Source organism: Phascolarctos cinereus, unplaced genomic scaffold (genome assembly GCF_003287225.1).
Source record: "Phascolarctos cinereus isolate Bilbo 61053 unplaced genomic scaffold, phaCin_HiC Scaffold_4;HRSCAF=312, whole genome shotgun sequence".
NCBI classification, from domain to species: Eukaryota; Metazoa; Chordata; class Mammalia; order Diprotodontia; family Phascolarctidae; genus Phascolarctos; species Phascolarctos cinereus.
Window position 1 is genome coordinate 709,851,973 of NW_027555847.1, and position 16,223 is coordinate 709,868,195.

General features: G+C 49.3%; 1 protein-coding gene across 2 annotated transcripts in view; it reads right to left on the reverse strand.

Moving 5' to 3' along the window:
• Window positions 1–6,053: 6,053 nt before the first annotated feature.
• The window catches only part of SPPL3 (signal peptide peptidase like 3), a 149,738-nt gene continuing 139,568 nt past the window's right edge, over window positions 6,054–16,223 (reverse strand). For both annotated transcript variants that reach the window (XM_021007924.2, XM_021007923.2), the window contains exons 7-11: window positions 11,567–11,673; window positions 10,389–10,552; window positions 9,618–9,817; window positions 7,741–7,850; window positions 6,054–7,194 (exon numbers count right to left, since the gene is read on the reverse strand). In XM_021007924.2, the coding sequence (XP_020863583.1) occupies window positions 7,123–7,194; window positions 7,741–7,850; window positions 9,618–9,817; window positions 10,389–10,552; window positions 11,567–11,673 (653 nt within the window). In that variant the 3' untranslated portion in view covers window positions 6,054–7,122. The remainder of the gene's footprint in view (window positions 7,195–7,740; window positions 7,851–9,617; window positions 9,818–10,388; window positions 10,553–11,566; window positions 11,674–16,223) is intronic.

Sequence of the window (16,223 nt, forward strand, 5' to 3'; positions counted from 1 at the left end):
CGTCCTGGCCGGCATCTCATGGTTTCTGTTTCTCTGGCACTTTCAGGTTCATGAAGCACTTTCCCATCACAGCTCTGGGATATTAGGGCAACCACTACAGTCCCCATATCACAGGTAAGTGGTGCCGTAGTGCACAGAGCGCCATCTTGCCGAGTTCAAATCTGGCCTCAGACACTTCCTAGCTGTGTGACTCTGGCCCATTGCTTGTCCCTGTCTGCCTCAGTTTCCTCTGCTGTAAAATGAGCTGGAGAAGGAAATGGCAAACTACTCACGTCTCTGCCAAGAAAACCCCAAATGGGGTAATGAAGAGTTAAGACATGAGCGAAACACAACCCAACGACCCAGTTACGGGGAAGGCTACCGGCTGGGGAGTGAAGTTGAGTCGCTTTCTCAGAACGAGTCACTGAGCAGGTCCTCCAGGTTACTTGGAGATTCTGACGAGGGTTCCTGGTTCACCTGGCTTCAGGCCAGAGCTAATGTGAGCCTAGAAGGCAGAATAACGGTTCCCCTCTGGTCTCTTTCACAAGGAAGGAGCTGATGTTTTCACCAGGAAATGTGTAGCATCAGGAAACAAGGTCTTGGGGATATGGAACTTACCTACAACAGGAATTGTAGCTTCCTGAGCAGGGGACTGCCATGATGGAAGCAGCGTGTGGGGAGGATAACTGGGGAAGAGCGGCCAGGCCCCTGGTCAGGAGGGCTTGGCTAGGACTGGGCTGTTGAAAGGTACCATACTGGGTGGATCTGCCAAAGAGCGAGTGGGCAAAGATTGTGCAGAGTGTCCCTTCCCAGGGACAGCGATACAGAAAGCCTGGTGGTGCCTGCACGGCGAAGACCCCTGTATGTGGAGAACGGCACACAGGTTCTGTGAGGGAAATGGAGGGACAGACTTCTGACCTCAGATCCAAAATTAGTATGGCTTAGACCAGCTGAGTGAGATCTTGTAGGAGAGTGCTGTTCTGTGAAACCCAGCCAGGAGCAGCCAGGGGTCATCACCACTCATGTAACGCTCTCCCTGGGGTTTCAGCCCCAGCCTCCCCATCTCACTCAGGGCTGCATGACGCATGCAGATTGGAAGGTCAACGGTTGGTACCAGAGGTACCCCAGGAGGATCATCTCCTTTGGGGCCTCCGTCAGTGGCTACAGTAGGATGCACCCTACTGGAAGGAGGGAGGCCATTTACCTCGAGGCAGAATCCAGAGGAGCTTCCTGGCTGATTCTAAGCAGCACCTCCCTAGTCGTCTCCCGAGGCAGGAACAGCCTTCTCAGGGACACCAGAGTTACTTCTGGCTGCTCTGAGTCCCCAAGGAATCCTCCCATGGCCACCTTGGGTTTTCCTTGGGAAAACCACCTTCCCAACTCCTGCTTCTCATGGCAAAAACCCACCTCTCCGTAGGCAATTTCCTAACTCCTAGTTGACGGAATCTCATTTCCTATCATTGTTCAGAAGTTTCATTGTGTCCAACTGTTTGTGACCCCATCAGGGGTTTTCTTGGTAAAGATCCTGGAGTGGCTTGCCATTTCCTTCTCCAGCTCATTTTACAGAGGAGGAAACAGAAGCAAACAGGGTTAAGTGACTTACCCAGGGTCCTACAGGTAGGAAGTACCTGCAGCCAGATTTGGACTCAGGGAGATGAGTCTTCCTGACTCCAGGCCCAGCACGCTATCCTCTGGGCCACCTCACTGCTGGTACTATACAGAAGAGGGAAAAAACCCCCCCAGAAATGAGATGGCCTCCATCAAATGAACAAACCAGGTCACTGATTTAGGCCTGGAGGGGGACCCAGAGCTCTTCTAGCACAGTCCCCTTACTTACCACTGAGGAAACAAGCCCAGGGAAGTGACGAGGCTTGTTCTGGCCACTGGGGTATGAAGAGGCAGGGCCAGAATTTGAACCCATGTTCTCTGACTCAGTCAAGCAACCTCTCCTTCTGCTTGAGAGGCATTTAGGGGAAAAGCTCAGCAAAGAAGGCCTCCATGGGCGCCTATGGCCCTTGGGGAGCTCAGGCCTCACAGCAAGTTGATTCTCCCATTTTTTTCATGCCAAATGTACAGCAGAGGCTGGAAGATGGGCTGATGGGCTCTTGGAGAGAAAATTGGAGATGTTTACAGCAGGTGGTTAATAAATGTCTATCGAATGAATGCTGGTAGAAAGTTCCATAACTTTAAAGCTTTAAAAATGTACCTGTACTTTTTTTTTTTTTGCTTTTTTGGTGAAGCAATTAGGGTTAAGTGACTTGCCCGGGGTCACACAGCTAGTGTCATGTGTCTGAGGCTGGATTTGAACTCAGGTCCTTCTGACTCCAAGGCCGGAGCTCTATCCACTGCACCACCTAGCTGCCCTGTGGACTTACTTCTCAGGTTTGGTGCCAAGATAAATCCCATGGGTGTGGTGCCATGCACGTAAGGGCCATTTTTTGGGGGGCATGATTAACAGCTCTGTTCACAGAATGGGGGGAAGGGGAGAGAGTTCTTCAATGGACTATGGTTGGCTCACCAGCTGTATCTGAAGTTTCCATGTGGATTGGAAAGCTTAGCTTTAAATACTCTTTATGGTGAAGCCTGGAAATCTGAAATTTTTTATAGGTAAACCAAACTTATGGGTGGCATTTAGGCTAAATGTGGCAGAACTTTACAGGAACAGCGGTCCATCCAAGTGACTACTCAGCTGATAGACTCTGAACAGTGTTACACACTCTGTAACAATTAACAGCCTGGACGAAAGGGAACCCCCTTCAAAAACAAACCCCCAAACCCAACCCTTGCAGGCTTTTGAAGACTGACGTGAAGGGAGATAAATCATTCTTTCCTCCTCCACGAAAGAAGAGCTGACCCCACCCGGGCAGCCTCAGCATGGGGCTTGGATGCTGGTTTGGCCCAGAAGGGGCCGCAGTAGACGGCCCCCTCTGGTCTCTTTTCCATCTCTGACAAGATCTATGAATCATCTTTTCCTCCAGTCAAAACGGAACTCGATGGTTTCACCAAGGGTAGGTGAATGTTCCTTTTTCGGCTGTCAGGTTGGAAAGCCCTGGGGTCTTTTTAATTTCAGATGTTAGGAAACCAAACAAGATGAGCCCAAACCTCTACAAATGAGGTCCCTGCTGAGAAACGGTCCAGCTGTGTGCAGCAGATGGGTTTCAGACAGTCTCCCACAACCAGGAAGGCGAGAGTTAATTTGAAGAAGCAGAAATTTTAGCACGCTCACATTGCCTCTTTGGGAAGGAGCTGAGATCAATGAAGAGACAGGATCTGAGGGCGCCCCGGGTTCCTTCCTGATGGCCAACAGCTAAGCTACCAGGCACCCCAAGGAAAGAAAAATGAATGAAAAGCCAAGTGATGCGCGGAACTCTGCATTACAATGGTTTGTTGAATTGGCTGGACCACAGCTTAAAGTACAGCGATGGATGGCAGGTGCTTGGCGTACCTGTTAAGAAGTCTTACAAATCACTTTCAAAAGTCTATCAGATGAGAAGGGGATTTACTGAGCCAGACGCTGGCTCCAGGGGCAGAAGAATGGAAGGAGCCACATGCAGGAGTTCACTGGAAACCCCAGAGCGCGCCAGTCGTAGAACACAGGACCCTCCACTTAGGGACATCACCTGGCTGCACTGCCACGGGGCTTCCCCCTACCAGGCCCTTTCTCCTCCCCATCCTCCACCTATTCAGCTTCCTTTGGTGCTCAGTCTTCCTCCGTTAGACTGAACCTCCTTGAGGCCAGGAGCTGTCTTCCTTTTTTTCCATGCATTTGTATCTCTATCACTTAGCACAGTGCCAGGCACACTGTAGATGCTTGTTAACTACTGACTGACTATTGATAGGCCTGTAAAAATAGTAACTGGAATGCTAAAACCCAGGACAAAGTGGGGATGCTACGGAAAACTAAGGAGAACCAAATGGTAGGCTCAATTTCTTTTTAACTGTATTGGAAGGAAAGAAGATCAAAGAACAGAACAGGACTCTAGCCTTTTGTGAATGAGATAACACTTGGATAAATAACTGGATTAGGGCCTGGATGGTGACTACCAAGTTGGGGAGGAAAGCTAATGCAATAGATAACAAAATCTGGATTTAAAAAGATTTTGACAGGCCACATCATTGGGCTGAAGTAAAGATGATGGTCTACACTAGGCTTGAAAAAAACTTCCCAAAGATGGTGAAGGCCAGGGTAGATCTGGGGGGTGGGGGTGGGATGGGGTTAGTAAGTGCAAGGAGTTGGAGGCAGCCTTGGGATGCCATCTGAGGAGTAACTAAAGGGACCGGAAATGGATTCTAGCTCGAGAAGACTTCTGGGTGGAGGCCTCAAGGCTGGCCGAGGGTCACCGTTCTCCATCCCTGAGTCTTTGGTGGGCTGTGGATGTCCTGACAATCAGAGCTCCCCCAGTAGCATAGATTGCATTGGGAGGTAGGGAGTCACCTCTCATTAGAGGTGTCTGAGTGAAGGCTGGATGGTCTCTGAGGACACACGCACAGCATGGCGGATGGCCAAAGGCCCAGTTCTTTGTTCCATTTAATGTTGGGTTATTTCTTAGGATTCGGATAATAAGATCATAGATTTGGGAATGGAAGATCTAGATCTAATCCTGGGCTGTTGTTTTACAGATGAGGATAGACAAGCCCAGAGGGGTTCCAATGACTTCTCCACAGACATATTGGTTGGAAAATAGCAGAGCCAGGATTTGAATCTGGGTCCTTGAGACTCCAAATCCAGTCCTCTTTCCACTGTACCCACACTTACTATTCAAAGCCAATACAAAAACTTGGAGGATCTTGTTCTAGAGTCTAAATGGTTCTAATGATAGATACTATCTAAAACCCACTATGAAATGTAAAAGAACCAGAGGGTGGAACAGCAAAAGGCCTGCAGACAGAGAATCCCACAGAACTCTGAAGCCAGCAGGACAATACTTCCTAAGTCTCAGAAGGAAGGGGACTTCTTTGGGAAGATACCAAAGCCATCCCTCCTTCCCTCCCTAAAGGCCAAATGGCCAAGGAATGGTGGAACATCTAAGGGACAAATGTTTCCATTTGCTTTGGGCCCCTAGAAACCACACGATCCCCTGGAATTTCTTAACAAATGAGCATGCTCTCTCTGTAGAAATCACTGGATTTCCTTGAACAAATTTAACCAGGTATGTAGAAGAAGGGAATACCTGTAAGTGGAGAGAAGGGAGTCTACATCAAGGGTGCTTTGCTTCAGTTTTGTCGATAAGAGCTGAGTCTGGAGACCCATCAGGCCAAGCTAAGCCAAGGGAGAAGGAGAGTGCCAGTGTAGATAGCTGGCACTAAGCTTAATGCCTACCAGTCTTCTCTAACAGGTAAAGAAGGCAGGTATCAGACAGCCGAGCGAAGCACAGGAGAAAAGCCAGGAAAGTGTTGTAAAACTCAGCAGGATTTGCAGAAGAAAATATGGCTCCATGAGCCTCAAAGTGTCTTGACACAATTCTGAGCCCCTTCTCTCTGGCTACACCAAGGGTTGTTTAGGGCAACGGAAACATTCACGCCAAAGACACGGCAGGATCAAAGAATGAGTAGGGTCAGACGGCTGGGAGGAAAGTCGGGCCCCCAGGTCCTGTCCCCCGCTCTCCTGCTGACCGCGGTGTCTTTGGGAGCAGCTCCACCAACACTGGGCAACAGCTGTGGTCAGGGCCTACAGCTAGCCAGGTCACAAGAGCTGGCCCCTGCTTTCTCTAATCCCTGGAGTCCAGAGCTTATCCGAGGATTTTCTCAGCCTAAACCCTTAGCCCCACATCTACACGGAGTCTAAGGATGAGATGGTAGCTCTGGTTTAGACGTCAAGAAGTCCTTTTCAGTGGTGAAAAATAACATACCCAGAATCACTCGGTTAGGAAAGTCCACACTTTACCAGAGTCCCAGGGACAAAGCCGTCATAGCAGGTAAACTCAGACCAGGTCACAACAGCAAAAGACAGGTTTTTGTTTTGTTTTGTTGTTTTGCCTCTTTTTTTCATGTTCTTTTTTCTTTTTTTCAAAGGAGTGAGGGCATGGAAAATACAGAATACTAATGAAACAAAATGCCAAAAATACAAAAAAAAATAGAAAATAGAAAAAATGTATTTACATGTGGTACATCACTTGATCAGAAAGCACAAAGACTTCTGTGGCTATGATACATGCACTGGTTTAGGAAGAGACGACTAAAAAACAGGAGCGGTTAGGGAGAGGTCTGTGAGAAGGAAAACAACAAGGGGCCCCGCGGGGTCCAGATGTCCGCTTCCCTAGTTTGCTATGCCGAGTGTACGGCGGCCAGTGCGGGCTGGGGCAGGAGGCCGCCCCGCGCACCAGGTCACGGTGAACACGCCTGACGGCTCGCGGCTCGAGCACAGCAGAGCTTCTTCTCGCTTCATATACACACACATAGACACACACACACACACACACACACACACACACACATATATATATATATATATCTATATATCTGTGCATGTATATGTGTATATACATACATATAGAGGCAGCACACACGTGTGTGTATATATATGTAGAGCTATGTGTGTGCGCACACGCGCATGTACATGTATAAAAACCGTGCCCTTATTCACTGCCAACACGACATCTGGGTGGAAATGTAATTCATTACAACAAATTCTTATATGTATACTGTAAGAAGTCACTCCATGTGTGTCTGTGGATTTAATAAGTCATTTTACACCACAGAAAAGGTTTAATCAATCCAAAAAAGATTCTGTGACAGAAGAACTTCTATCACCTCAAGTCTCTGGAAGGCAGTCCCCCTGGGAGCCCTGTCCCAAAGTGGGGGAGGCTTCCCTGAAGAAGGTCCGGTCCATGACTCCTGGACGGCTCCTTGCCATGTCCAGGCCCTGCCTCCCTCGCCACGGGGACGGCTGGGCAGGTCCATAAAAACAGAGAAGGGGGAGGACGGAAGTTTCACCAGGCGGCTTCAATTCCACATGTGCACGAGAAAGGAATCAAAGGGGGTCTCTGGAGCTTCAGTCCCCCTTTCAATGCAAAGTCAGGTCAGACTAGCACCCCAGGCCAGGACACCTCTGAGGGCCAGGACCGCTCTGGGAGGGAACAAAACCACCACTGAGTCAAGGGAAAAGGACCACAGCCAGGGTCTGGTCACTTTCCGGCTGATCCATCATACTTCCAGGAACCGCGAGCTGCTGGCCTTGGAGTGGAAAGGTTCAGACCACATGCGGCGCAGGTCACCCTAGGAGAGGACGAGAGCTGGTATCAGTACATGGCCCATTGCGCCCAGTGCAAGCTAAACATGCCACCGCGTCTTCCTGCTTCTACCTCTAGGATATCAAATTATTTTTGCAAAGAATCCAGTGCTTGGCACCCAAAGTTTACTCACTGTAATTTGTGATTGCAAAAACGCTTCATTTAAAGACACATTCTCAGGGCTTCCCAAGCACAACCTGAAAGTTACAACCAGGTGGTTTTCAGAAAAGTCTCCTGGTCAGGGCTCTCCCCCTCCGCCTATAGCTACATTCCAACAGGACACAGATTTCATCTGTTTTCCTGAAATTCAAACTAATATTTGCAAATTTTAGATCTCAAACACCGAGCAGAGGGTTAGAGCTCGATGACCGGTTGCTTCTTTCAAAATAAGCCCCAAAGACTCTCCATCGACAGCTCCTTGGACTGGACACAGCTGACTCCTGGGGGGAGGTGCACACTGGTACAAGTGAGAAGGCGGGCATGCCACGTGGGCGCCAGGCTGCCACAAACAGAAAACCAGAGGGCGTCTCACCTTTAAATAGGCCATGGTGAGGAGCGGCAGCAGGGTGAAGGGCACCAAATAGAGGAGGGCGGGCTGGGCAGCCCGATGGATCCGAGACGCCACCGTGGCGGTCAGCAGGCCTGTGGGAGGAGACATGCCATGAGGGCGCCCACCCAGCAGCCCGAGCCTGGGGGGACTTTCCTTTCTTTTTCTTTTTTTTTTTTTTTTTTTTTCCACAGTGACATCAATCATTTATTTCAATTTACTTTCTATTACATCCTCACTAAGCTAAAAAAATTCACATCTTCCACCACAAGGATGTTTGGGGAAACGACTGATAATTTTTTGGCTACCTAAAAAATCCTCAGACAAGGTAATATAAAAGCCCTGGAAACAAATGTAATCTGATGAAGACTGGGGGAACTTCTCTACTGGACTTGGGTTTATCACCCGTTTTATTCACCCCAAGGAGGTGAGTGGACAGGTGGGAGGCCCAGCTCCACCTAAAGCCTTCTTCTGGTCCTCTGTTCAATTTCTCATTGACATTGTCATCTCAACCCCGGCCTTGGTCTCACTCTTACCTCCATCCCTGAGGTTTTGGGAAAAGATTCCTGGTCACGAGATCTGGGTTCAAGTCCACGGCTCCATCACTTACTGGCTGTGTGACCCAGTTTCACAGATCTCTCCCTTCATTTTACAGATGAGGAAGCTGAGGCCCGGGAAGCAAAGCGAGTTGCCCCAAGGGAACCAGGCAGTAAATGTCAGGGGGAGATCTGGCCCAGGCCCCGACTCCTGGGAGTGCTCCTTCCTATGCCTCCAAAGTCTCAGCTCCCTCATCGGTAAAATAGGGATAACAACATCTGCCCTGCCTTCCCTCACACAAGGAGAGAATGGAGGTAAAGGCATTCCAAACACTCCAGCGGCTCCCTGGGACTTCCCTTGTGGCTGCTTAGTCATTCGCCCTCACTTCCAATCTTCTCTGAGGACCTCTGTAAGGGCAGAGCCCCCAGGGTTTTCATTTCCAAATACATCCCTCCTCCGCTGGGCCGCCTCCCCCCCAACCTGGGCTACTGGGGAGCCCTGAGACCCGGACCTGGGGATGGGCCCTCTGCATGAGCAGTCTATAAAGACAACGCTAGGCCTCAGGACTGCTTTTCTCTGGGGTTAAATAATAGAATTTGAGTAAAGAAATCTCACATGGACAAGGTGACTTCCTGAAAGACCTCAGAAACCTGAGGCCAGCAACAATTGAGCGTGCCTTCTGAGGCCTGGCCACCCCCCAGCCCAGCCCTCAGCAAAGAGAAAGGAGCCAACAGCAGGCTGGAACACTGAGGCCCGACCTCACCTACGTGGCCAGACATGGGCATCTCCTTGGCCCGACCTGGTTACTGACTTGGGGGAGATGATTGGGAAGACACAGAGGTGTGTTAAAATAAAAATTAGCACATTTTTTTGGAGCAGCCATCCATGGAATTCTCCTAAAGGAGGATTTCAGTCGATTGGTGCAGTCCCTTACTTTCGAGGACAATGACTGCACCTCCCCATCAGCACAGTCCTTAATGGGGTCATTCCTCTCAGACAGGACATTGGGCCTCTGCATCCTCTCAGCAGGGGACCCTTCTCTTTGCATGCATGTCCCCAGGCTGATTCTTGTCTTGGCACTCCATCAGCCCAGGGAGGATTCTGCTTCGATGGAGTCTGGAGGGCAGAGCTGGCTCAGGGCTCAGGAAAATCTGGGCTGGAGCTCTGCCTGTCACCCCGGGCACAAGGAAAGTGCGGCCAAGAACTGGTAGGATGGAGTTCCCTGGCTGGGGAGGGCCCTTGACTCAAATGAACGCTCAGGTGCGTGTCCCTCCAGAGAGAACGTGAAGGACCCCAGGGCTGAGCTGGGAGCCGCCATCTCTTACCTACAAAGTACCCGATGAGAGTGCAGTGGAAGTAGGAGACCTTCTGCATGCGGCCCGAGATGTTTGCCGGCCCCGGCGCCCCGCAGGAGTCGCTGCTGGCCTGCTTCTTGTAGTTATCATAGCGCAGCACAAAGCACAGCAGGAGGCCCGGCATGACGATGTCCCCGATCCCCAGCATGGAGAAGTGGCTGCCCGTGGAGCTAGAGAGCAGCAGAGCCGTGGGGGTTGGAGCCCAGGCCCCTGCCCTCCCCTCCCCTGCCCTCCCCTCAGCAACAGCGGACTGAGCAGGGCTTCTGCTTGTCTCTTGGGAAAGAGGTAATTCTGGTGTTCTGCCCTTTGTGACGGGACTTGTTAGGCTGAAGACCAAAATTCTAGGCCAGCCTGGACCCTGCCCCAGGCCCCGGGGCTAGGCTGGGGGGAGGGAAGAGCCTGAAGATGCTGCTGCAGGAGAAGAGGAGGAGCAGGGCTAATGCCCTTCAACCAGATCAGTCAGCACTAAACCTGCCCTTTATCACCAAGCACCTAGTTCACTACTTTGGATGCTTCAACCAGTGCTCCTCATCTGTGAAATGGGAACAATAGAGTCACAGTGTCCTGGAGAGGGAAAGCAAAGGGCTGAACTCGAGATCAGATGGTTACGGGCAAGAGAAGAAAATCAAAGTGAGAAAACACTTCACTGAAAGACAACACTGGCATCCTCCTCCTCTGGGTGACTTTATCTGCATGTCTGCTGCCAGCATTAACTGCACAGAATGTACACAGCATTCCTACCTTGGAAAGACCAGTTTTCCAGGAAGAGACAATCGAGGAACGTCTCGGCCCACGTTTGGTCCCAGGTGAAGCTTCCGAGATAAGACGTCAAGGGGGTTGTCAGCTGGCTGGGTGGCCACCTTGACCATGACGTTGCTATTGAAGATATAGGCAGAGAAAAAGACCTGGAAAACAGAGACTGACGTTAGCATAGGAAATATGAATACAGGAATGGTCTTCAGTTTTTTTTCCCCCATTCTCTCACTCTACAGGTGTGCCTGGCCTAAGGCCAGGAATTAGTCTCATGAAAATATGATTTTTGGTGAAACTCAGGAAGCAAGTCATTCTAGAGGTGCCATGTGACAAACAGACAGTCACCCTATGGCATTATGCTGAGGCATTCACAATTTGGTAAATTAAATGTGATTAAAAGAAACCAATCCCTCATTGATTGAAATGCATGGCTATGGACACACGACTTAAATTAATATGGGAGTGCTGAATGACGTTCATTTTAGCTCTTGGCCTCTGATCCTTGGGACCTCTGTCTGCCTGGAAGAAGGAAATGCACACAGTAGGTAGACGCACAGGGCCTGACTGGCAGGGAGGGCCTCAGCCAAATTAGAGGCCAGTGGGGAGCTGGGGGGCTACATGCCTTGTGCTTTTAAGCCATCTGGGACGGTTTTGCCCAATTATGATGGCTGGCCCACCATCACATACTTGTTTCTATTTTAAGTGAGGACAAATGGGGGAAAAAACCTGTGCTACCAGTGGGCCCTTAATTCTGAACTTCCTTCCACAAACAGCCATCACAGCTAGGGGGCGCCATAAGCGCACAGAACACTGGGCCTGGAGTTGGGAAGCCTCGAGTTCAAGTGTGACCAAGACTCTTCCTAGCTAGCTGTGTAACCTCCGTCTGCCGCAGCAGGACCTCCCTCTCAAGGCTGGTGTGAGGCCCAAATGAGAAAACCATGGTAAAGCCCTCAGCACAGCAGGCACTCGCTGTTCCCTTCCTCCGTCACAAGGCAGATTCCAATCTGCTGAGAGTCTGCGATGCCCCTGAGTCCTCTGTGCGTCTCTTTGCCTACGCAGTGCTCAAAGCTTGAAGGACTAGGCTTTGATTCTGGGGACAGAATTATGGCCAGCTGAAGGGCACCAAGAAGGACCACCCCCTGCAAACATGGGAAAGGGAAACTTACCCAGAAGACATCATAGATTAGGAGACCTGAAAGGAGCAAACAGGAGACCTTGAGGCTCGGCAGGCGGACGAAGGCGATCATGGCCACACAGAGGCCCATGGCCAGAGCTGGAAGGGAACCGGAAGCAGTGAGTGCTTGGGCAGTAGTGGGAGCACACAGGAGACAGCCCACCCAGATGGCTGAGGGTGGGAGTCCTAGGTCAAAGGTCTCTTCAAGGCTTATAAGTTCTCAGTGAATCAGCAAAACTGAAGATGAGGAGGAGATTCAGAAGCAGAGTCTAGGGCTCCTCCCCAACTATTTGCCCTTGCTCAAACCCTCTTCTCAATATAAAACCCAATGTGAGCACAAACACCATAAATTAAAGGACTCGCTTTCTGCTACGTTGATCCCACTGGTAGCTGAAGAAAAGAAAATCTCTACCAGAGATCAGCTGTCCATGTTCTGACAGTCTAGATGCATGGAAGACAGAAATCTTTTCAGGACATGGAACTGAACACGCTGTTAAAAACAATTTCTTATCATTCAATTATTTTGCTGTTCAGTCATTTCAGACTCTTCATGACCCCATCTGGGGTTTTCTTGACAAAGATACTGGATGGTTAAGAGGAAACTGAGGCAAACAGGGTGAAGTGACTTGCCCACAGTCACATAGCTAGGAAGTGTCTGAGGCCACATTTGAACTCAGGAAGATGAGTCTTTCTGACTCCAGGACCAGTGCTCTGTGCACTATGGCGCCACCTGGCTACCCCTCATCATTCAATACATCCAAGTATTTTTAATATGATGTTTCAGAGATTCTTCCATCCACAATCACAAGGAGAAAATCTAGATTCAATTAAGGCAGATCTGGTTAAGAGCTTCTTTATCTGGATTATAAACACATAAAAGAATATTTTTTAAAAAGTTACCTGTCTAAAAGCCCAAGATATAATTAACACCAACTCATCTATTTAAGGACAAGATTTACCAGTTATAATTCATTTTTGGGAACAGACATGTGTGGCTACACACACACACACACACACACACACACACACACACACACACACACACACACACACAACTGTTCCACATCAATTCTGTTAGGAAATACAGAGGAGGGGACATATGCACCAAATACAAGGGTCTAGAAAGTCAGCTGCCTTAAGCAGCAGAAACAGCTAAAGCCAAAGTAGGAACAAATGGGCCAGATGCTGAATGCAACTGATAAGTGAAGACTGGACCACAGTGTGTGGGAAGAGAAGATGAAGGAGGGCAGGTGAGAGGTGGAGGGAAGTAGAGACACCAGGAGGTGATGGATACACGAAGAGGAAGGTGAGGGATGAGGGGTGGAGGGAACCAAGGTGGAATGGAAAGGAATTCACACAGGCACATGAGGCACGAAGGGAGATGCAGCAACTTGTCCGTGAAGGCTCCCCCTTCCACCCTGACCGAAATCATTCTTGGCCCCTTACACTCTGCACCTCGTTCTCCTTGCCCTTCCTCATCACCACCCCAGAAGAGAAGCTCCGTCCCTTCTGACAGTGCTTGGCACGCTGACTCAGTCCCTACTGCGAGACGCACGCACATCCATCGGCCATAGCTGGGGTTGCCTGCATGACCTCGTCTTCCGCAGTCATATGGTTATGAATGGCCAACTGCCACATGCCAGGAGCAGAGCCGTTGCTCTTCTCAGTGACCATGATCTGACCAGCTTCTCCACAGCAGGAGGCAATACCGAGACTTAGCAACCTTCCAAACTAGACGCTGCATCCACTTTCAACAGGGTGTCGTGCTTCCTACGCCACAATTCAGGACATCACGATCACTTCCTGCCTCCTCACCCAAGCTCCTGAGGCATCAGGAGCTCCTGCCCTTCTCCCATGTTTCTGCTAAAGTGGGCCATCTCCAGGACCACATTATCTCTCCTCCGAGACATGTTGTTCCTCTTAAAACATCCCTGACAAGTGATAATTCAAATTTTGTTTGCAGACCTCTGTCAAACAGGAAAATGACCACGTCCCAAGGCAGACTATTTCAGTGTACATTTAAAAAAAATATTATTATGTATCTATGAACAAGAAACTGTACTAGGTAGGGGACACAAAGACACGAGCAAAACCAGTGTGTGTCTTGAAGGAATGAGTGTATGCTCTGCTCTGGAGAAAAAAACCTCCTGAGACCAGTGTCACAGGAGGGGATGTGAAAAGGACAAGAGCGTTGGCAGCTGTGGGGAAAAGTGGCATCAGGGCCAGAATACAGCTATCTAGGAGGGGGCAATAGGACATCATTCTGGAAAGGCAGGCAGAAGCCAGGCTGTAGAGAGGCTTCAATGCCTGGCTCAGGCTTTGGGCAAGAGGGAGCCACTGAGGGTTTTGAGCAGAGGCTGACCTGCTCCTTAGAAGATTATTTTTGGAAGGCATGTGATGTTCACTTTTAGACAACTCTGTTCACGAAGAATTTTTAAAAAGTTGAGCTTAACGCTGCCTTTCTTCCCCTGCCCCCACCGCTGTCCATTCTGCCGTGTCTGCTCCCTCTTTCCCCTAAGGGCCCTTCCAATACCTCTGACCCTATCTTCTCCAGGCTCCACACCTCTGCTCTTTAAAAGAAGCTTTGATTCCACAGTTGTATCTCTCGGCGTCCTTTCCTTCCACCCCTTCTAACTCCCACATTAGTTTACCCGAGCGCTAGCACGGACTTGGAACGTGCTTCGTCCAGCCTGCCGAGGTTTCTGTTCCCCCTTTTCCGTGCAGCCACTAGTTAGACGACGCTTTGTGACTGACCAGGCACTTTCCTTCCAATGAATCACGGAGGCAAACATCTCAAGGACGATCATCCCCTTTTGGCAGATGGAGAAGCAGGCTCTGGAAAGCCACAGGATCTGCTTAGTTACACTGTCGGGGCGTGGGGAAGGGTGGGGACCAGGACCCTGATCTTCTGATCTCAGTGTTCATTCAGGAAGGTTTCCCAAGGGCTCACTATGTGTTGCACCGGGGATAGAAGGGCAAACAATACAGCCCTGCCCTGAAGGAGCCCGTATGCCATTGGAGCGGAGGGAGAGAGGGTGGGCCTCCAAATACGTCCAGGAACTTGTGCACAAAGTGACACAACATAATTTCGGGAGGCTGGTGGGGTCGGCTGATAGGATGTTACCTGCAGGGAGTAACTGGCCGAGCTGCTCTTCTGAATACACCGAGGAAAGGCAACTTTCTTTAGTGCTACTCGATTCAGACTCCTGAGCCTCTACTTGGATGTCTCGCTGATGAATGTAATTATTATCCTCTTCATGAACGCATATTTACACTCTGTTCATTTTCTGTACAGGCTGCTTTTCCTAAGGGTGCCTTAGAGTTTAAGCCTTCTGATAGTAAGAAGTACAATGTGTAATTCTCTGTATTTCATTTAGAATAGTACCAAACAATTTTATAAATGCTATTTTATGAGGAAAATTAAGAAATGGAATTATAAGTATTCACTAAAAGGATCTCAATTGGGGGCAGCTAGGTGGTGCAGGAGATAGAGCACCAGCCCTTGATTCAGGAGGACCTGAGTTCAAATCCAGCCTCAGACACATAACACTTATTAGCTGTGTGATCCTGGGCAAGTCACTTAACTCCACTGCCTAGCCCCCCCCCCACCCCGCCTCCAAAAAAGGATCTCAATTATTATCCTGCTTCATCCTTAATACATGTTGTGCGACCAGGAGGAGGGAATACCTTTTGCCTCCTTTGGTATCTCTAGGGCTTAGCAGAATGCCTGGCGCATAAATGTTTAGGGGTATAGCCTATATTTAAAGACCATACTCCTGAATGTAGTTTTTTAGAAATCGAGTCTTTGAAATCAACAGCAACATTTTCTGATGATTCATAGGCTAAAAACAGCTGCTATAAACAAGCTCCTTAACTAGTTTGTCACTTTAGGGCTGGCAGAGATGAGATAAGGCCAGATAATCTCTGAAGGCCTTTTCAGTTCTGCTATTTTATGAACTATGCTTAATCAGCTTTTAGTTAACACCACCCCCTAGCCAGGTTCACACAGGCCTCTCCTATGACAAGGAGGCACAACAGCTTGGGTACGAGACCCTCGTCACATACCAGGGCACAAAGAAGATCTGAAGCATCTCCTAGATGCCGAAACATTAAGGAGATGTTTATAAGCCTTGCCCTTGTCTAGTACAAAAGCACGCGCCAAAATGTCTAGGCTAGAACTAAAGATGCAGCTTCTAGTTCAGTTACACGTAGAATTAAAAAAACCCTCATCCAACAATGATGCTTCCAAACAGGGCGCGTGTCCTCACTGCTGAAGTAATCTAGAACGACAACGCCTGTGCCATGGACGCCAGCATTTCAGAACCTGCCTGTTTATGACCAGACAACTACATAACTGTCACTCAGTATTCCATTAGGGAAAACACACTTGATTCTGTGCCTGGGATAGGAAAGCTTACCGACCGCAAATTCTGACAGAAGTGATAGGCTCTGAGCTTATCACAATTTAGGGAATATGGACCAAGGACTTCTGGCAATTCTACATCTTTTAAGGGGCTGCTTCTCTTGTCAAATCGGCTTCAAGTGGGCTTTCATCTTTCACTCCTGTGCCCACCATTCTGGGGCCACACATACAATCTAGGGAAGGTGCAGAGGCTGACACCATTTACTGAGTCACAAGAAAAGTTAGG